This window comes from Calonectris borealis, chromosome 1 (genome assembly GCF_964195595.1).
Source record: "Calonectris borealis chromosome 1, bCalBor7.hap1.2, whole genome shotgun sequence".
Classification (NCBI taxonomy): domain Eukaryota; kingdom Metazoa; phylum Chordata; class Aves; order Procellariiformes; family Procellariidae; genus Calonectris; species Calonectris borealis.
In genome coordinates, this window is record NC_134312.1 from 94840836 (window position 1) to 94861717 (window position 20882).

At 41.5% G+C, this 20882-nt stretch overlaps 2 protein-coding genes across 3 annotated transcripts in view; one reads left to right on the top strand and one right to left on the bottom strand.

Moving 5' to 3' along the window:
* Positions 1-18: 18 nt before the first annotated feature.
* NIT2 (nitrilase family member 2) lies at positions 19-14146 on the top strand. Of its 2 annotated transcripts, none has more exons than XR_012676498.1 (10): positions 19-2862; positions 5158-5276; positions 8064-8184; positions 8303-8391; positions 9988-10081; positions 11078-11152; positions 11600-11678; positions 12330-12428; positions 12822-12920; positions 13497-13552. XR_012676498.1 is itself a non-coding variant. In XM_075167992.1 (10 exons), exons 1-10 carry the CDS (start codon positions 2835-2837, stop codon positions 14016-14018), a joined length of 849 nt encoding a protein of 282 aa, XP_075024093.1. In that variant the 5' UTR covers positions 22-2834; the 3' UTR covers positions 14019-14146. The 2 variants fall into 2 exon arrangements, 1 of the variants encoding a protein (XP_075024093.1); XM_075167992.1 differs by lacking the exon at positions 12822-12920 and adding an exon at positions 13930-14146 and having other exon boundaries at positions 22-2862.
* Positions 14147-17183: 3037 nt separating this feature from the next.
* The window catches only part of TOMM70 (translocase of outer mitochondrial membrane 70), a 28066-nt gene continuing 24367 nt past the window's right edge, over positions 17184-20882 (bottom strand). The window contains exons 11-12 of the mRNA XM_075167919.1: positions 20373-20495; positions 17184-19370 (exon numbers count right to left, since the gene is read on the bottom strand). Of these exons, the coding sequence (XP_075024020.1) occupies positions 19217-19370; positions 20373-20495 (277 nt within the window). The 3' untranslated portion in view covers positions 17184-19216. The remainder of the gene's footprint in view (positions 19371-20372; positions 20496-20882) is intronic.

Below are 20882 nucleotides of genomic sequence, written 5' to 3' on the forward strand. Positions count from 1 at the left end.
AATGTAAGTATATTGGAATTTAGACTGATTTCATTAAACACTTTCGGTTAAGCCATAGAAAGCATTCATAGAAAGGTCAAAATGAGTTAACAAATGGTCAAATTATAGAGAGGGTGTGTGCATAAATTCCACATTCTCAGCATCATATTTTTATATTATGAAAATGTTGACAATATGATACAACACATTTCTGCTAGTTATTGGGGGGGGAGAATTGTGAACATGATGTGGGGGGAATTGAGAAATACTTATTTCATGTGTCGCTAAAGTATTTAAAGTGATATCTTGAAGAATCTAATTACTTGTAGTGAAAAGTACACTCTTAAACAGGTGTATTTGGGCATTAAATATGGAAAGTGGGTAATGTGTATGCTTCTCTATGAGGACAACAAATAGAGACCTTTTAGATCTACAGTGAGTAAAGCTACAGTAAGTCAGTTTTTTAATCTGTTCTGTGTAGAAATGTATAATCCAAGCCATTAAGAGGTTAATTATTTGTAATTTTTAAGGCAGCGTCCAAATTATCGACAGACTCCTTATCTTACAAAGCTCCGTCCAAACTATGAATAATTTCAATAGTGTTTTATACATCTCTACCCACAATTTAAAGGGTACTTTTGCCTCATAGTTTATGTATCTGTAGTTAGTGTGTTTGCTACAAAACTTGTATTGTTAAGCAGAAATTCCAATTATAGTACTGGAGTGACAGTTTTTTGAAAAGAAGAATCAAAATAGTCAATATGCTACTTCCTGTCCCTTTCATCTTCAGGGAATTTTAAAAAATTATTTATCAGAGGTTTGCAGGCTCCTGTTTTGTTTGCGTGCACCGCTGTCTATGTTGTTGAATGTAAGATGACAGCTGCTATGTTGCGGGGTTTTTAATTTTTATTTTTCTTTATTTTGGTGATAGAAAGGCGGTCTGTAGCAGGAAAGAAACACTTTTCAGAGTAAGCTTTCCTGCCAAATGGAAGCTCTTACCTTTGTTTTTAATAGCCAGGATCAGTGCTTCTGTGTGAGAATTTGTGCAGAACTTCACAAGTGTTATCCATCAAAAATACTCTGACTGTGGAGATGCAGTTTTTATTACATTGCCTTCTCCATATGTAGGTAAGGATTAATTGCTGCTCTTTCAGTTTAATTCCTGTTAGGCCTTACACCTGGATCTCAGCAGTGTTTGTAGCTTTTTCTTCCAACTGCATTTCAGTTGTAGTTTCAAAACTTTTGATACTGTCAAATAACCTTTTCAACACAGGGGTAGTCTACTGAATGGCTGAAAAGTTTCTCCTTTTTGGGAAGGAGGGGCGTGATAGTATGCAACTTGTTCTTTTGCATGTATTTAGTGCTTTTGGATATTGTTATTTTGAAACTTGAAAAATACACTGTATCTCTCTGAACCATGGGAAACAGTGGATTTTTAGCCTGTGCTTTTTGCCTTGAAGGGATGATACTGCTTCACTGCTTATTCTCTTTCTTATTTTGTGCTCTGTCTTAAACCTCGTGTGAACTCAGGAGACAGCCATTCTTTGCAGCTGGAGCCCTGCAAGGTGTGCTGTTCCAAAAAAAAAAAAAAAAAAAAAGTAGTTCATATATGCTGTTTCTACTATCATGGGCATGTGTAAAAGGGAGGGAGCTCTACCAAAGTGCTGCTGCATTCCCTCCTCATCTGCAGTTGTCCACTGTTGGTAATTCTGCCATCCTTTAGCTTGCTCAGTTTGGGATGAGCTGTTCCCTTTACTGCTCCAAGGGGCAGATTGAACAGTTTTTCTGTTGAAGGAAGGTTTGTAACTGCTGCATGCAGTGGTGGTTGTGCGCTTCCCATCCTTTATCTCTCGGCACATGTTTCCTGAAAGTGGGTTCAGCCCAATGTGTGTAGGAGATGGATCACCCTGGGTTACCCACTTTTGTTTTATCTTTGCCCTTTCTGCTGTCATGTGCTTTCATCTTGCAGAGATACTCTTGCATGAGAAATACTGTGCAAGAGATGCCAGCCTCTAAACAACGTCAATCTGCAGTTCTACAAACAGGCTTTTAAAAAGCCCAAGATTGTAAAATATACACATGAGGCAGCAACGTTCTGTGTTGAGTAACGGGGAGCACTCGGCAAAGCTAGCAATAAAAACAGCATGGCAGTTAGCGTATTGGTTTCGACCTTAGAAAATGCTGTTCTTGTAAAAGAAGGTGGCGATGGGGACGTGCCAGGTGAATGAGTTACCTGTAAACTGGTACAGATCTCTTGGGACGAGCCCTTCACAAATACAAGGCTGCCAGGGATCGCGTGGGGCTGGGAAGATGCGATGTCGGCGCCTCAGCTCTGTGCCGAGCACCCAGACGTTTAGCTGCACAGCGTGTTTTTGCCGGGTGCTGAATTGGCACCGGAGGAGTACTCCCAGCGCCCCGCCACCCGCTGGGCTGACGCAGGGGGAACGGCTCAGCAGCGGTTTGGGCTTGGGGTAATTCATCCCCTGCTCCGTCCTGCTCTCAACCCGGACCGCGCCGCTCCCTCAAGCCGTGTCGGCAAAACTGTGCGGGGAAGTGGTGGGAAATCGGATCAAGGAACGAGCCAGACTTTTTAAAAGCCGTGTATGAGTCGTTTTTAAACAAATCCCTCCGCAGGCCCTGCTGGAGAGGCGCTCCCCGTTCCTGCCGGGGCACTGGCAGGCGGAGCTGCAGCCGCCGCCTCTGCCGCGGGTTTGGCTGCGGGTGCTCGCGTGGGCGCCGCACGCCCGCTGCCGGGGCGGGACTACATTTCCCAGCAGCCCTCTGCCTGCCGCCCGCACGCATGCGTCCGGGCGGGCCGCGCAGCCCCATAAGGGAGGAGCCGGGGTCGCGTGGGGATGCAGGCGGCGCGCGGAGCCATGGCCAGTGAGTGGCGGTGTGCGCGGAGGAACGGTTACTTCCTCCCGTACCTCTCCTCCTCTTCCTCCTCGCACTCCCTCCTCCCTCCCGGCCGGGTCCCGGCACCGGCCGGGGTCTTGGGGAAAAGGGCCGACATGGGGTTGAACCAGCCTCCCCTCTAGCGGGCCTCAGCCGGTGAGAGGGGCCGCTGCGTAGTGCCGGCTTCCCCCCTCGCCCCGGGGCTCTGCGGGGAGTCACCGCCTCCCCCGTGGCCCCAGGGGCCGCCCTGAGCCGCTGCCGGCCCCTCCTTGTCCCCACTGGGCCCTTACCCTCTTATCTGACGGTGGGGACGGGACCGGGGACGGGCCGTGGGCTGGCTGCTGCCCCGGCCGGTGTCCCCCGGAGTCCCCAGTCCTAGGCTGGACTGGAGAGGCCTCAGTCGTGGGTGCTGTCTCTGAGCCTTCGAAGGGGTGTGAAATCCTGCACGTACTAGAGGGAGCTGCCTTGGGCGCTCTGGCTTTGCTACAGGCTGGCAGGAACCGCTTGCCCTGCATCTCTCGGTACTGCTGCAATGGTCAGCTTGTCAAGAGATTTGGTCTGAACAAACCGGACGTGCTTAGCTTCTGATGTTTTCCAGAAAAACATGCTGCTTAGTGATACAAATACGAACCATTATTTTACTCTGATACATTTTTACCTGGTTGTGGTTTGCATTGCTATAGGCTTATCCTAAGAATTGCTTTTAAAGAAGTTTTTGAGGCAGCTTAGAAAGGCCGGAAGAAGAGATCTTGGGCCTCTTCAGCACTGTTGCGTATTTCTCTGTATTTCTGTTATTTCTACATCTCAACATTTTTAAACAAAACTGTGGGCACAAGTACATGTATTCTGTTTTGACTGAGCTTTAGTTTTGCCCTTTAACAAACTCCAAACTTGAGGCATAAGGAAAATAAGATTGTTTCTTGGTATTTTAAACATTATGGGAAGGAAGTTAGTTGAAATTTTTCCTAGTAGATGCCTTTTTGGTTTTTTTGCAAAAGTGAATTTAGGCTGAAATGTAAATCTTTAAGTGTCCAATTTCTCTGAGCTGAAACACATTCTGCAAATATGGAAAAGTTTTAGACAGATTCCTAGTATGGTCATCTAGGTGGGTCTGGAAGCTAACTGGTTACATCTGTTAAAAATCTCAGTGAAGCTTTGTTTACTTAATAAACCAAATATTAAGTGTCTCTTGCGTGAAGAGTGGCCTAGTGAGCTGTTAATCATTTGCTTAACCTCTAGAAATTAGCTGCTTAGCTACTGAAGTGAGAACTAAAGTAGGAAGAAAGATACTCTGCCTGACTGTTCGTGACCAAATCTCGTCTTCACTTGAATCATTTCTTCCTGTTTCCCTGACCACTGAGGCTGTGTTGCTTGCTGCTTTTTCTTTATCCTATAGTGATCTTTGACTGTATGACAGGGGAGTTTTCCAGAGAAGAGAGGTGCTTTGAAACCGAGGTACTTTTTCTTTATGAAGCCAGAGCATTTTTTTTTTTTAAAAAGGAGACAGTTCTACCTGATCAGGATGTGTTTTCCTACAGCCCAAGGTACTAGGAGATTCATGGAAGGAAGTCCAAGGGGTGTGCACAAATCTTGATTTGATCTCTTCCACTCGTGTACTTCAAGAGCCTGCAATTATAAATCCTGCTTAGCCGCCATAGGCAGCGTTGGTAACAGTTGCAACTGTCTCTTGGCTGGAAACGAAATTGTGAATAAATGATCAGGAAAGATGTTATCTTTATTGTTTTTCATAGCCATTTCCTAGGTTAGGTGTGATTTGAGGGATAAAAGCAAACTATTCCCGTATTTGGTGCTTTTGGGTTATCCAATCCTTTAGTTTGCTAGTGGCATTTTGGGACGTGCAGTGCTCATCAGGGCACAACAAAAAGATAGGCTGACAAAAGATTGTATGAAACTGGGAAGGAAGAAGCAGGTCTAGGTGACTAGCGGTCTCTCTTTCTGTCACAGGGTATCTTACATTAGAACTTGGGCTGGGTGCTGCCTAGGCTAAGTGTTACTAGCATGCGAACTCTGTGATCTTTGACCTGAGCAGAGTGACGGCGATGTATGGTTCCCATTAGCAAGCCCAGGTTTGAATGTTCTCCCTGTGTTAAGAGGCTGTTTCCAGAGTCATAGACAGACTGCAAAATGAGTTGGAAATGGTTTGTGTATGTGTTAAATATATAAGCAAATTTATTTTGTTAAATGCTCATTAGTGAATTCAAATTCTGAGGAGTTTTTTCCTAGGGGAATTCTGCTGACTAATTTTTTCTCTTCTGCCATTAGACTTCCGCCTGGCTCTTATTCAGCTTCATGTATCTGCTGTTAAATCAGATAACCTTCAACGAGCCTGTGGACTGGTGAGAGAAGCATCAGCTAAAGGAGCAAAAGTTGTGTCTCTACCTGTGAGTAAAGATCATGGTCTACTTAGTACCTATACCTCAAACTCTTGGAAACTTCTTTCTAGTGTTACTAATGCATTATATATTCCTGTTTCTCTCTGGATAGCTTAGATGCTGTATGAGGCTCAAAATAAGAAAAAAAAAAAAAAGGGGTTCTGTGTAGCAGCACACTTAAGGGAGGGGGGGAACAAGGGAAAAAAAAAAAGCAGGTTGTCTTTTTTGTGGTATAAGATTCTGGATAAGTTTTTGCTGGTTTAAATCCCAGGCAATTCCATCACTGGTATGTTCTCAATTTACAAAAGTGACACTGTGGTTTGAATCTTTGCAGAAGCCTTCCATGCTAGAAATGTAGGAAAAGGCGATTTTCAGCTAAAGAATGTTGATATGAAGATGAAAGAAAACAGGTATACAGTGACTCTCTTTGCCATAATCATTCCTGATTAGATAGTACCTGAGAAACAAAATAGACTTAAGACATTTCCAGCAGGTCATTTGTGGCTGAATTATGATTAAAACACATTTCTCTTGTGACTTCTTTGTGTGGGAACATAAATAGCCACTTAAAATTACTGATAATTTCTGATTTACTTTTTGGACTTCAGCCATGATTGCCTTGCTGAATTTTCACACAGATGAGTGTGCTGGCAATGAGGTGACCTTCCCAGTGCAGCATTGGGCTTTTTTCCTCTCTTCCTGGGGGTACATGTGTTACCCCTGTGCCCTGCAGCATCTGACTCAGGAGTGCAAAGTTCTTCTCTGGATGAACTTTTGGTCTGAATGTTTTACACACAGAATGTTTTCTCTCCTGCTGTTACAGGCAAAGTATTAAGCAACCTTCCCAGCTCCTCTGTGCTAACACAGCTCTTGTGTGGCACATGTGACCTTTGATTATTCTGGCTGGGCCTCCTACATTGAGATTATCTATTACTTGCTAATTTCATCATGTGTACAAACATTGTTTTCCAGACCCATTTAGTTGAGATACTCACTTTGCCAATGATAATTTATGCTTTTAGAGTAAAACTTGTCAAACAAGGGCAGGGTTTTTCACAGACCTTGGGAATTAAATTTTGTGCTGGCATTAGGACGTGGGCATGAAATATTCTCTTCCTTCCATGTTTGTTTTTGGTGTTTGGGGTTGGTTGGTTTGTTTGTTTGTTTTAAGTCACACTACCTAAAGAACAGAATTCACTTGCGCTGACTATATAATCTACACCTCTGCAGAGGCATATGGCAATTTTCCTGTGACATGTTAGCCTTGATGTGTTAAACTTTTTTCACTTCTGAAGCAGGAAAAATTTGTGAGAGAAAAACAATTTTTAATGTTTGTGGATAAAGAAATAAAAACAGAATCCATTTGAATCTAGAAATTGATAGAAAGAATCTCAAAGATCTGTCCCTGTATCGCTACCACTTTGGAGAGCACAGGACTAGATGTTCTGTGCAGACAGTCTGCAGTTTTGTTCCAACTTATGAACAGCCCCATGCACTGCTACCGCAAGCTTGCAGAGCGCTGCCAGTTCTCTTGCGCCCATGGTTTCAGTACCACACGCGTTGACTGCAAGTGGCAAGATGAAGGTGGAGGCAGCTGGTGTTGTTTTCATTTCCTTGAAGTTCAGTCCAACTTTCAAAAGGCTGGAAGCTCATTTGACAGCCTGTGGAGACTTCCCTTCCTGCCTCTTCCATCTACAAATTCTGCTGTGGGTTAGCTGGCACCTGCTGGCTCAGTGTCTGTATATGGGGCAAAAACATCCAACCAGTTTTGGTTCAGTTATTCCAGTTCAGTAGAATCTACTACAGTTGCTTGTGCGGTTAAGGCATAAATGTTCATTGTGCTATTCACAGCTTGATTTTTTTTTTTTTTCCTTTTTTTTTTTTGGGGGGGGGGGGGGGAGGGGGAGTGGTGGTGGTGGTGTCTTTTTACAACTTCCAGTGAGCAAAGGGTAATGATCAAGGCAGATGCTTGGGCTGGGAATCGCTTGCCAAAAAGTGGGTGCTAGTAAGGTTTGATAGCCTGTCTGTGGCCTTCAGCTGTACTCCTTTAGGGGACAAAAAAGTGTTGGGGGGCGGGGGGGCGGTGTTTCACATCCTCACAGAGCTGGCAAATATAATGCAGAGTAAAAGTTCTGGATACCTTGGGCATCTCAAACACCACTAGCCACCTAGTTTAGGCATCTAAACTGCTCTGTTAATCTTATTGTCTAAATATTACATGCCTGGTTCTGAGGGATAGCAAATCTTTAACTAGAGCCTAGGACAGAAGACACTGTTCAGTTGTGAGGAAATGCTATTTAAAGGATTGTTTTAGCAAAAGAATAAGTAATTTTGAGAAAGGCATGCTTTTGCAAAGGTCCTTTTAAAAATGAAGAAATCACGGGCTGTGGACGAGCACGAGCATTTCGCAGTTTTGAGAGGATCTATTTAGCTTGTAACTTGTCAAATGAGCTAGGTAGAACTTGGTTCATTGTTCTGATGAGAACATCCCTTGTGATCTTGCTAAGTCTAGACTGTTAAATGTGCTAGCCTTGTTACTTGCAGCTTGCATGATACTCCTAGCTCATGTTCTGTTTGGCACGTGTTCACACCAACCCACCCACTGCATTTTCTCTAATTGTTGAGGTCTCTCTGGCCTCCTGATATTTTCTGACTTGCTCGTTGAGCTCCTGTAAACTAAACTCCCGTAACTAAAGATTGTATGAGAACATTGATAGAGAGGAGTTTGAAAGGTCAAGTACGTCTCCTTGCAGTGGTGTTACTGGATCTTAATATTTTTTTTTTTCCTAATTCTAGGAATGCTTTAATTCTCCATATGGAACCCAATACTTTAAGGAGTATGCAGAGAAGATCCCTGGGGAATCGACACAAAAGCTCTCAGAAGTTGCAAAGGAGTGCAGCATATATCTTGTTGGAGGTAGTTTACTCTTAGTGACCATCTCATAGAGGGAAAAATGGGCAATGTCTGTTAGTGCCATTGGATCAAAATTCCATATAATACAGTGGGGGAAATCTTTGTTCTCGCCTTTACAAAGGATCCATTCCAGAAGAGGATGGTGGAAAGCTGTATAATACCTGTACTGTCTTTGGGCCTGATGGTGCTATGTTGGCAAAGCATAGGAAGGTAAGAGGGCTGAATATTGTTATTTAAAGGTTTCTCAGCAGTGTTGCACAAATTATTTCATCTGTGCCTAAAGGTGATGTGAATTAGTAGAATCTTGCATTAATAATAAGCCGTGTACTGTCAGTAAAATTGCATGTAATTTTTATTTAGTCCATGTAAACACCCCTCCCAAAGGTGGTCATAAATTTGTTCTGGATAAGGATGACAAAATGCAGAAGGCATAATTGGCTTTTCCCAGATGCTGGGAAAACTGTGGTAAAGAATAAATCCTGATCCAACTCATCTGTGTATCTTGGTCTAGGTCTAAAATGTAGTGCCACATAAGTGGGATCAGGATTTTCCCTCAGGTTCCCAATGGATTTAGTCCTTCTGTTGCCATAAATACTGTTCTTTACATACTTGGTGTGCTCTGTGTATGATTAGTGCAGACAACCATAGTCCAAGTTCCATAGTTAAGCTGTGTCTGCTGTTTGTGACAGATGCTTGCTTACTGTCATCTTCCACCTGGACATTGCTTTGTGCCTTCTGAGAAACTACCTCCTATTCATAACTGTAGAGTGTATTTTCTGTTAATCTGACTGTGCATACAGGTATCATTCCTTAGGTGACCAACAGCTTACTTCTTTCAAGGAAAAACAAAAAAGAGAATGCAGGGTTACTTGGAACAAATGAGGTGGTGCAAAATACCTCTGGGATGCAGATACTCATTTATTCTGGTAACTGATTCTACACTTAGCTACACTATTAGATCACTTTCGAAGTACTATGTTGCCTTCCATCTGTCATACCACACCAGTCTGCAAGCCTGGTAGTTGTTTGTGGAATGAGTGCAGGCTTGTACTGTGTAAATATGAATGAATAATAATATAAAAACAGCTGTATTATTAGGAAGCTGTGGTCAGGAACAGAATCTTCCATTGCAAGGGAGGGATAAAGACTGTCTGCAGGGGCTAAGAGGCATCTGCATAGCTGAAGTCATGGGAACTTTATGACTTGGTGAAGGTATTTTCTGGAGAAGTTTTGCAGGAATGGGACTCAAATCTTAAAGCGGAAAATATTACCTGCTTTAACATACTTTAAAATCATCCTGACAAATTCAAGACATTTTATATGTATCCTTTCTTTTGCAAAATTACTCATTAGGTCAAGATACCTAGCTATTTTTCAGGGATTCTTTCCATGAAGAAGATATAGAGCCATACTACAAATTAATTTTTATATTTTTAGCTATTTTTAACTACTCTTTATTACTGCAGAAGGAGAGAAGGGACAGGGCATTCTATTTGGTAAGCAATATAAACATTTGATATGTGCATCACTTGGGTCATAGGGATTATATGTGTTGTTTAAAATGGCCAGCTTTTTTTTCCCCCCCCCCCAAATAACTTTAGACGTGTATATTTCTGTAAAGAAGAAAACTGCTTTAAATCATCTTTAGGAGATCTCACAATCTTAAGCAATGTTTAGTTGGGATCCTGACAAAAGAGTAGTCTAGATAACGGTAACTAGAAAACACGTGCCTAATAATGCTCAATAGGCTCAAATACCAAGCAGAGAAACTATGATTAATAACAATTAATAACACTATAATTACAGGTTCATTTGTTTGACATTAATATTCCTGGGAAGATACAGTTCAAAGAGTCTGAAACACTGAGTCCAGGGAATAGTTTCTCCGTGTTTGATACTCGTGAGTATAAGACAAGCCCTCTCTTTAAGGAGCTCTACCACAATAACACTATGGTCATTCTGGAGTTCTCTTCCCCCTCCTTCTCCCCAGCAACAGATTTTTAGACTATCAAATTTATGTTAGGCATTTGACAACCATGGCAAATATAGTTTAAGTTTGTTCCAAGTGTGTGTGTCACTTCTGAAACTTTCAAAAAGGCAATGTGATTGCAAAAGGACAGAGGAGTAGAAAGGGTTGAAGCATACATCATGGCACTTCCCTTAATAAATAGTGGTCCTATTGATTTCTTAAAGAGAACTTACTGTATTTTTTGTAGCAGTTACGTCTTTAAGGTGGTTCTTATACAACATGGTTTGGAAAAGAATGTATGTAGCAAACAGCTACACTGGCACATTGTTTGATGTGAGGATGATATAATAACGGAGACAATTAACTGTAAATCCCATTCCAACATTCTTGAATCAACCATGTCAGATAAAAAAGCAAGACACCTACTCCCCCCTCCAGTGTTCAAAAATTGACATGTCCTGTTTACTGAGCTCTCCAAAGAGAGAGCTCTCTCATCTCCCATGGTCACTTTTTCCCCCTTGCAATGTGCATGCTGTAAAAAAAGTACATGACTGTAGTTTCTTTAGTCCATGAAGAGCAGTGAGTGCTTTCTTTTCTTGAAAAGAAAATAATTGAAAAACCTGCAGCCAAATCAGAGACGAATACATTACACAAAGACCTGATCTAACATGATTTTGTGGAAATGGCTGTTTTTAAAGGGTAGATAAGATTGCTTCTCACAGTCTTCCTCTCATCACAAAGCATGAATTCTCCCCCACAAATAGCCAATGCTTATTACAGATAAGGATACACATTTAAATATAGCTCCTCTTGTTACTGTGAGACATAGAAAAGAACAGCTGGCAGGATGGTTACAGCGAGTCTTGTGATTGCTTTTGTGTACTTGTGATAGCGTTGTGACTGTTGTCTCTTGTGTTTTGAGAACAGCATACTGTAAAGTGGGCCTGGGCATCTGCTATGATATCAGATTTGCTGAGATGGCTCAAATCTACGGACAGAAAGGTGAGGCTGGGTCACCTACTGGAGCATGGTTAGCCCTGAGGCCTGAACTACGCAGGGCTGTTTTAGGGTGGTACGTACTGGGCAATCTGTGTGATCAGGCGCTCTGATCCTTGCCCAGTAACACAAAATGCATCTTGTGGCCCAGACTTTGTTATTCAAATGAGTGTCTCTTCTTTTTGAGTAAAGTAACAATCATTTCCTGATACGCATTTACTGATGGAGTGATGGAGATGGGTGTATCCCCACACTTGGTAATGCTTCACAGGGCTTTGCTGATGTCAGTAATGACCCATGTCATGCATGGACAGGCTCTGTTTGGTTCCATTTTGGGCAGAGGTCGGGAAGTACTGAAAGAAACCTCGCCTTGAATCTCAATGTGAAGGGCCGCTCTAGGGTAAACCATCTTCCCCTTAATGATGGTTGGGTTCTAATTTTATCTTAACAAAGGTTGCCAGCTGCTGATATATCCAGGGGCTTTTAACCTAACAACAGGACCAGCTCATTGGGAACTGCTACAAAGAGGACGGTAAGAACAAAGTAACAGCTTATCCTCCTGGTCCAGAGGGAGTTTGAGCATGTGGAACTGAACTGTTCTTGTGTTCCAAATGACACACTGCGTCAGAAGTGGTGCTGCAGGGCCACTCTGCTATTGGAGCTGCACCACTCCTCAAGCCTTGCATGGGACACCCAAATGATTTTGCTGTCAAGGAGAGAAGTAGGAAATGCTTACCCTTCACTCCTGCCAGCCCCTCCGCAGTTATGCCCTTTCAAGGACCTTTTCCCCAAGGCTCTGTAAGCACCCTTCACACACAAACTGCTAGACAGAAGAGCCAATAACCATTTGCAAACTGCTCTAATTACAGATAGAAATAAACCCTGAGATTCCTGAATGCAGTATTATTTATTCATTTGGTCAGCTTCAATCAACTTTGCTGCATACTGAATGAACGTGTAATTCATTCTACCCGCTAACTCTGGAGCAGGTGCTAGAGACTTCTCTTTCCAGGTTCTGCTTTCTCTGACCTTCGTATCATTTACAATTTTGGCTAGTCCTTAGGAGGATATATAGCTTGCCCTTCAGAGTGAATTCTTTCTCTTCTGCTTAGTTAATTGGTGGTATGAAAAAAAAAAAATTCTACTCACTTTCCCCCTCCTTCCCTCATCTTTCTGTGAACAGAGCTGTTGATAATCAAGTCTACGTAGCTACCGTATCTCCTGCTAGAGATGAAAAAGCATCCTATGTTGCCTGGGGACACAGCACTGTAGTAAATCCATGGTGAGTTCAGAAAAAATACCAAACACACCTTTTCTTGCTTAAAAAATGTTTTACTTGACAGTCACATTTCAGTTCCACATTTCCATCTACTCTTAAAAATGTCCTAAGTTCTTGGTAAAAAGCACCTGACACTTAAGCCTACATTCTCAAAATCATCCTTTAAAACTGTCTGACTGAAAAACAAGAAAGAAACTAAAACTAGTTTAACAGTATGTATTCTTTTTGGTAGCAAAGAAGCTACTTAGTACTAGTATTTAGCATTAGTTTAAGCTGCTGACCTTTTCAACTTGTTGCTGAAGTTCAGTCCATGATGTCCTATGCATTATGGTAATTTTCTGTGCAGAACCGAACCATTTTAAACAGCTTACACAAAACTATTTCATTTCCTCAAAGAACCACACTGCTTTGACATAAGGAAGAACAAGATGAATGTCTTCAGCTAGATAAGAGACATATTCTGACTTAAGCAGAAGCAATGCAGGTGCACAGGAGGTAAAAGTGACCAAATCTTCAGGCAGTTATTTTTCTTTAAGATAAATCCACTGATTGCTCTCTTCCAGATGATTGCAAAGTAAGAACAGCTTTATCTCTGTCTTCATCTTTTGACTTTACATGATGAAAGCAGTGACAGAACACCTAGTGGGATACACGATAGATAATGTTCAGTAGCTCATGCAGAGTAAAAGTATACTCCTATTAAAAGCCAGCAGGATCTGAAAGGAGAAAGTGTTGGTCTTTGCCATATATGGCTGTCCCTGGTGAAGTTGTTTCTTTCCCCTTGAGGTATACTGCATGCTCACTGCACTGGTTCTCACAGTTGCCCTTACGAGGATTCTTGATCTTTGGAAACATGCTTATGTCACATATAAGCTGTGCCACATATAAAAGCCTGAAAGCCATTTCTGTCATGCCAGAGTTATGAATTTTGATGCTATTTTTAGGACAGCCCTGTCTTTACAGCTGTAGACATCAAGGGTAGGAACTCCCTTTTGTACAAACAGCAGCAACTGGACTGGTGCCTTGAGACCTCTGTGTTAATGCTGTGAACAAATGTGCTTAATTTTGCAGGGGTGAAGTCATAGCCAAAGCTGGGGCTGAGGAAACAGTTATATACACAGATATAGGTAAGGTGAAGTCTTTTTTTCCTGATTTCTTTCTTGAGTACAGGTCATGAGACTAAGGAGAGAGAGTTTTTTAAGTCTGTGGGCTTGCACATGCAATTACAGATGATGGAGTGTTCCTGTCCCTTCTCCACCTTTGCTAGATTCAAGCAAGAACAAGCAGCACTTCGCTATACTCTTCCAGCTTCCTTACTTATGATGTAGCTGCCATCTTAGGAAAGGGCAAAGTTGAGCCTTCCTTCAGCCCTGGCTGCCCAGTTGCAGTGCCCTACAGACCCGTTCTCCATGGAAACTGCTCTTTTCCCTGCCTTACCTCAGAGCAAGTCAGGAGCTTTCCTTTTTGACTGCTGTTCTAATAGCTCGCTCTTCCTCCCCCGCAGATCTGAAGAAACTCGCAGAAATACGTCAACAAATTCCTATTTTAAGCCAGAAGCGTTGTGATCTCTATGGCATAGAGATGAAAAAGTGAAGCTGGGTGAATTGAGAAGGTTCAGTTGGCACAATGGCTGCTGCTTTCATCTTCGAAGGATTCCCTTACTAGTTGCTCCACAATCTACTGCTAAATGTGCCAGTTAATTAAAACAAACAAAGAAACAACTTGGTGGTGTAATTCTAAAATTGATTCAAATACAAGTTTTGTATTTCCTCTCATACTTTAGTATTTTATAGTATTTTACAGCTAGGATAAAGATGGAGGTGAAATCAGTTCAACACAGTAGTAGTTAACATGGCTTTTTATGCATCACAATGTTTTGGGGCTTTTTTGTAAAACATAAAAATGGGAACCTTGTTCTCTCTGAAAATCCTCTGAAGTTGGCTTTGGTATTATGGATTTTTCAGTGAATTATCAGATAATCTAGAAGCATGATTCTTCCACCTCTGTCCTCCTCAGTTGTATGTGCCTTAACAAAGTTCCTTGAATGCCCAACTTCTGACTTGGAAAGCTTAAAATTTAACACACTAATCAAAACAGGCCAAATTCTGCTCTGTACTACTTGGGGACAATGCAAGAAGCTGCCAGACAGAACTGTCACTACAGAAGAATCTGTAACAAGTTTTGGTTCATGTGTCTTGCCTGGAATATGTATGCATTAAATCCTCCTTATTGCAATTCCTGTTTATTGCTGAAGTGATGCAGGTTACTGTTTTGTTAGAGCAAGTCACATCACCTCACCTTTGCTCTATATACCACTTCCTTAATATAATGTCTGAATGGGCTTTAATTCTGCTGCCTGGCAGTCTTCACCTGAAAAGCTTGAGGGGAGTCAGTCAAAAGGGTTAGAAAACTTGTTGCGCTGATTAAGCCTTTCTGCCCACAGTCTTCCAGAAGACAGGTACTAGCATTGCTCAAGCTTTAAATGCATTACTGCTACCAAAGGCCAACTCCCATCAGCTGCATGGGAAACACTCCTTACTTCATTGCTCTTGCTGAAGAGACTAACAGATGGCTTTAAAATACTTAAAACCAGCCTAGCATGTTGTAGTTTTGTTGGTGGTTCCCACCCCCCACCCCACACCCCCCCCGAAGGAAGACACCTTGGTACTTCTAATGTAAAAAGATAAGAATTTGCAAATGGCTTTTTTTTTTTTCTCCTTGGAATGAAAAAAAGAAGCAACTGTAACTATCCAGCCTTTCCCACTAGGCTTTTAGTTTTCCAGCAGCAAAAATGATAAAGCAATAAGGCTAAAGAAGATTTCAAAATACAAAAATGGGAGGGAGAGAAGGTCTTTTGTCTTGCTCTAGCTAACCACCAGTTTCCCCCAAAACCACTTTACCTTTTTATTTGTGTTTGTCCATCCTCCTCTTCCCACAGCTGCTCACTTGCACTTTTTTTTTTAATGTTCTTTTGGCTTCTCTGGAATGAGGTAGGTGTGTGTTTTATAGAGGAAAGTTAATGGTTAAATTAAGCCAAACCCTGAGGCATCTTTCCCCTCAAAAGACAGGTCACACCATTCCACTCAGTGGCATTATCTATTCCAGCAGGCATTTACTTTTCACTGCATTTTATTGTACATTCTGTACTGGAACTCTTAAGAAACAAGCCACAGAGCATACGGTGAAATGAAGATTTATTTGTTGAAAAATAAATATAAAAAAATTAACAATTTACCATTTGAGTCAAGTCTCCTGCATCAGATTAGTGCCTCCCACATACTCAACAATCGGCATCCATGAAGGCCATCACTGGGCTCCAACTTCTAAATCATAGCAACTATTACACATCCATTTTTCTATGCTACTCCATCTGTCTTTCCCTCCCCTCCCTACACTAGTTTAACATGCAGCAGAGCAGGAACTAAATACTACCTTTGGAGGATTAAAGTAGTGCAGGATTCTCATGGGCTGACCACTTAATTTTAAAAACGCGAAGTGCAGACTGCAACAGACAACAGAACCCGTGGCCTGGACCCTCCTCCCCTGGAATCCCAACTGCAGGGAACGGATGCAAACCTGTAGCGAGCTACTTTGGTGCAACTCGGCTGAAGAGGTGACGTGAGCTCAGTCCTCTTCAGTCTGTCAGGACAACTTCTAAGCCCTTGTTTTAGTAGGATGTTTTAGGGGTCTCCAGTGCGATCCACTCAGAATTGATACAAACGGGACTGCGAATTTCTGGGGGTTTTGATGAAAAAAGTACACAATGAGTCCTCGGCTAGATAATACTTAAAGCAGTCAAGACGCAATCTCTGTGTTGGTAAAAAACAGGCACTTTAAGTATCCATATTATACATATGCACCAGTATTCTGTAAGTATAGAAAACCAGCCAGTTACAGCCCTGAAATAGCTCCAGAATTTCAGCCTGCAAGAATTTAAATTCTTTTTAAAGAAATCGCAGAAAGCACGGTAATGCCTGTTGTATCGGGCAGTGTTATTACCACTGCAGCTGGGAAGCCTGGTTAAAGCTGCATCTAAGCTGCTCTTAATAGTTCCAGAATAAGTTACAGTACAGCTCCTTAGTATATGTTAGTTCCCTCTTCACTTTCAATCTGCAATTAGATCCTAGTAATTCAAGTCACAACTTCTAATCTCCATTTTGGCAAACTTGTCTCTAACATGAACAACAGGGATTTTACATGATCAGAATTAAGATGCAAGACAACTACCTGTAGAAGCAACTTCCCAGAGCCTCTAGGACACACCAGGTTTACCCAAGTCTTCAGTACTAGCTTCCTACGTTATTTCAACAGATTTATTTTTTTAAATAGCAGTAATACTTGTCTCACTTCAGCTCTCAATCGCTACTAAAGAAAGTTTTTCTCAAAGTTCACATGCACACCTGGCTTAAGCAAAACCTCCACTATATCAGTCATTTTTAAAAAACAAAAAATCCCTTTCACTAAAGGGATGCACCTGGGTACACACGTTAACAGGGTGTCAGGTACTCAGACTCCCAGCTTTCCTGGCTGGATTTCCTTTCCCCTGTAATCTTCAGCTCTCAAGATCATACCTTTGTGGGTGATGGAAGCAACTGGAGATAAGACTTGTTAATTCCATGTCTCCTCCTCATTTTTTCTTAAAGGTTGAAATGAGAGAAGATGACAGGGAGTCAGTCATTATTAGTTCTTCCTAGATTCAGAGCAACCTCAAATAAGCACAGAGAGCACCATGGCAGAGAACACTTTCATCAAAACCTGTTCTTATACATGTCAGAGAGAGATACTTGAAGGTAATATTTATTTTTTCAGTTTACAGGTGATATGTCATTTACAAAAAAAAAAATTACAGACAATGCATCCTTTCAGTGCAGTTTCCAAACTAGTTCAAGAACAGGCAAAAGTCTGTGATGATTTGGAATGCTAGTATTTGACAGCACGTGCTTTTTTTCCCTTAATTGATTGGGTGGGGTAAGGAATGGGGTACAGGTAGGGTGAAGAGGAGAAAATGCCAATGTAAATAAGGCCATGCAAATAAAAACTCCTCAGGAGAACAGGACACATCAGTCAGTCTGGCATATTTTTGTTCTCAGGTAATTGATGCAGAGATCAGAAGTTCCAGAAGACATCTGACACTTGTTATGCGCAGTGCCCTTAGAAGCTGCCAGTACCTTCCAATGCCTTCAATTCTACACCAACGCTATGATTTCAGATCACCTACTGAGCTAGCTAAAATAGAATGATTAAATCTTCATGTCTACTCTCCACCATTTGAACTCTCAACGGTAGTTGCTGGGAGAAAGGAAGGTCAAGTTGAAAATACAAGCTGCTGCTATATGGTGGCACAGCTAGAGAACAAGACAGTTTGACCACAGCATGGTTCATTTCTTTAAAAGATGAAATACGTTAGACAATTCAGCACAAGCAAATCTATGATTTCAGGATAGAAAGAAGCCCAAATTAGCGTATCATAAAGCTACATCAGTTAAGTATTTGCTTGAGGTTTATCCAGCCACATCAATCCAGGGAGAGGCAAGATGGACTGATGGACTTCCATACCAGAAAGATCAACCCAAAGCAAGAGAGCCCTCTGTGAAGTTCCTAGCTAGAGGAAGATGGTTTATACTAGTATTTAATAATTTGCCAATCTGCTATTTGCAGAACAGTTGCTTCCTTTCTACAATACTTGTACTCTTGGACAAGACAGGGTCTAAAGAACAAGGAAACCAATACAGATTCTAAATCCATTATTTGAAGTTTTAGCCTATGCTTTGTTCCTTATCTCACTTAATCCTGCAAAGGGGCTATTACAAGGAGCAGATCAGAACATAGTCTCTAGAGACTGAAGAGAATTTAGATGGTCTATTAGCTGTTACATTTAAGCAAGAGCGTCAGAGATTACAAAGATTATATGCAAGCATGACCTTACTTTGGCACCTCTACTCCCAGCAGTGCTTTCTCTTCTTGAAAGTCCCTCTGAACCCTCCAGAACAATTTCCTGTGACATTCAAGTAAGGACTGCTGCGCAAGAACACGGCCTTTCTTCCAGTAAAACCTACACTGAAGCAGTGTTACCTGACCTCTTTCCCCAACCAGCCTTTTTACTAGCTCTCCTATAGAGTACGCTAGGGCTTTCTGGGGTGAGGATAAGGACTATCAAATTAATTCCCTAATAGCTGCCACAGGACTATTTCTAAGTAAGTTATGCAGAGGGTGGGAGGGGCTTTAAGGAAAGATTGTGCATGCTTGCATATATTTACAGGGATTCTCTCCATATCTACTGACTTAAAAAAAACCCTCTATTATTAAACAGTTTGAAAATTAGTTTTTTCCTTTTTGCAAAATTAAAATCAACCCTCAAGGATTAATTGCATATAAAAAAGAAACCTATTTTACAGCACTGACTAGTATTACCTTTAAAATCAACAGGAAAAACCCCCACATGCTGTAATATTGTTTGATAAAGCAAAAATCGCCCACAACATAATCACCCAAAATGAACCAGTGTGAAGTTTTTATTTGCACGGCCAAAATAGCTTCCTTTTGTTCCCCTGCAACTTTAATTCCCTTAACACGCTTTAAGGTTTCTGCTGCAGAAGGAACAAGATGCAACACTGCATACTTCCTTGAACAACCACTCCCACAACACCTAAACATTTAACAGATGTAGCAAATGACAACACCACGAACGGGAAAAAACTAAATTCCACCATTCAACATGGTCTGCAACAGCATCTTTAGGGCTGGCTGAAGTGGGCAACTTCACTTTAGAAGGTCATTTCCTCCTCGTGTCTTTACAGTGTTGGTGGTTTCAATCCGTACTTCTTTGCAACTTCTGTCTGGGCATAGGCAGCATCACAGAGTGAGTAGAGGTGGGCCATCTCCATTTCAGATTTGGCCAGGTTGATAGCTTTGTTGAACATTTCAATGGCTTTATCCAGATTACCTCTGAAATAAACCAAAATGTAATCCAATTAAGACTGGCAAAGCAACCTTTTCATCTCCACAGCATCTTTTTTCCTTCAGGACTTGCACTCTCCTCCACTAACAGCTTAAAAGGACTTCGGGAGGAACCACCACAAGAACTTGCGATGATGACGAGCAAACTGAGAGAAGCTGTTACCAAGCCTAAGCAACTAGGACAGCTGTTAAACAGCCTTCCTCTTGAAAGCCCCCACGGGTGGTAGTGGGGGATAAAATGTTCTCCCCAGGACACCAAGTTTACTACAAAGATAATGCTGGGACAACTAAATGAACTCTCATCTCCCTTGAAAAGAGTTTGTATACTTAAGAGGAAAACTAGCACAGACAAGTGCTCACATTATTTAAGTAGGAAATGCTTGCAAAATTTCTCATGGCAACAGTTTTATTGTCCGTCCTTTTGATGGCCAGACGTGTAAAAAAAGGACTCAACTATACTCTCAGCTACACCCCAAACTTTAGCACAACTGTAATACAATACACTGTAACAGAATAGTGCATTAGTCTTTCCTCTTTACCCTGTGAACTTGCGAACTGCAGTCCTGTTGGAATTAAACCCAAATCATCAGGCTTGGGGGTATAGCTCAGGATCCTCAGTACAAATGGTCCTCTAAGATATGTTTAAGGACTACATTAGATACACAGGAAGCCTAGTAATGATTAAGGAAGTCACTTTAAATGCAGAAGGGATGTATTTAAACATACACAGACTCATCTGCATGTTGTCCAGTAAGTATGAAATTGGTGAACACGAGAACTTGTCAGATCATAAAGCAGAATTATGCCATAGAGAAAGGAACGCTTTACCTAGGAGTTACAGAACAGAAATCAGGACTTTGGATAAGAGCTAGCCTTGCACAGCACTGGGGAGAAGACCTCAAGAAAGTCTTAAGATCCATAAGGAAAACTAAAGGACTACTGTAATTTCAAAAGTAACTAAGAACTCTTAACACTGCAATTCAACATTACCTTTGCACTTCAATCGTTCCCATGGTTTCATACGCAAAATCACATTTGTTATCAATTTCAATGGCCTTGCTTATGAGTTCTAACCCTTTGTCTAAATCTTGCTTCCACTGGAGCTGAAGTAAACTAGAAGAGAAAGAAAATTTAGAACAAACTTCACATACTCCTCCCAAAACCCTGATCATGTAAGCAGCAAAAAAAAAAAAAAAAAAAATCCCAAATGTATTTAAATCCTAATGCAGGGTAGACAGTAACTTCATGACTTCTAAAAACATGTATGTGAAAGTCACTTTCAATAAGCCATGTTACCAGTTTAATGACTCTAAAGAAAGGTAAATTCCTCCCAAGAAGACTTGTTACAAGTTGTTTTATGAAAGAGAAAACTTCAGCACAAAGTTGAAATTAAGATAGTGCTAAAGTAAAAGTCAGATATACTTCAAGTAGATACTCAATTAGGAATGAACACTAATGAAACTTTCCTGAAACTTATTTACAGTTTAGTCAAGACAAACT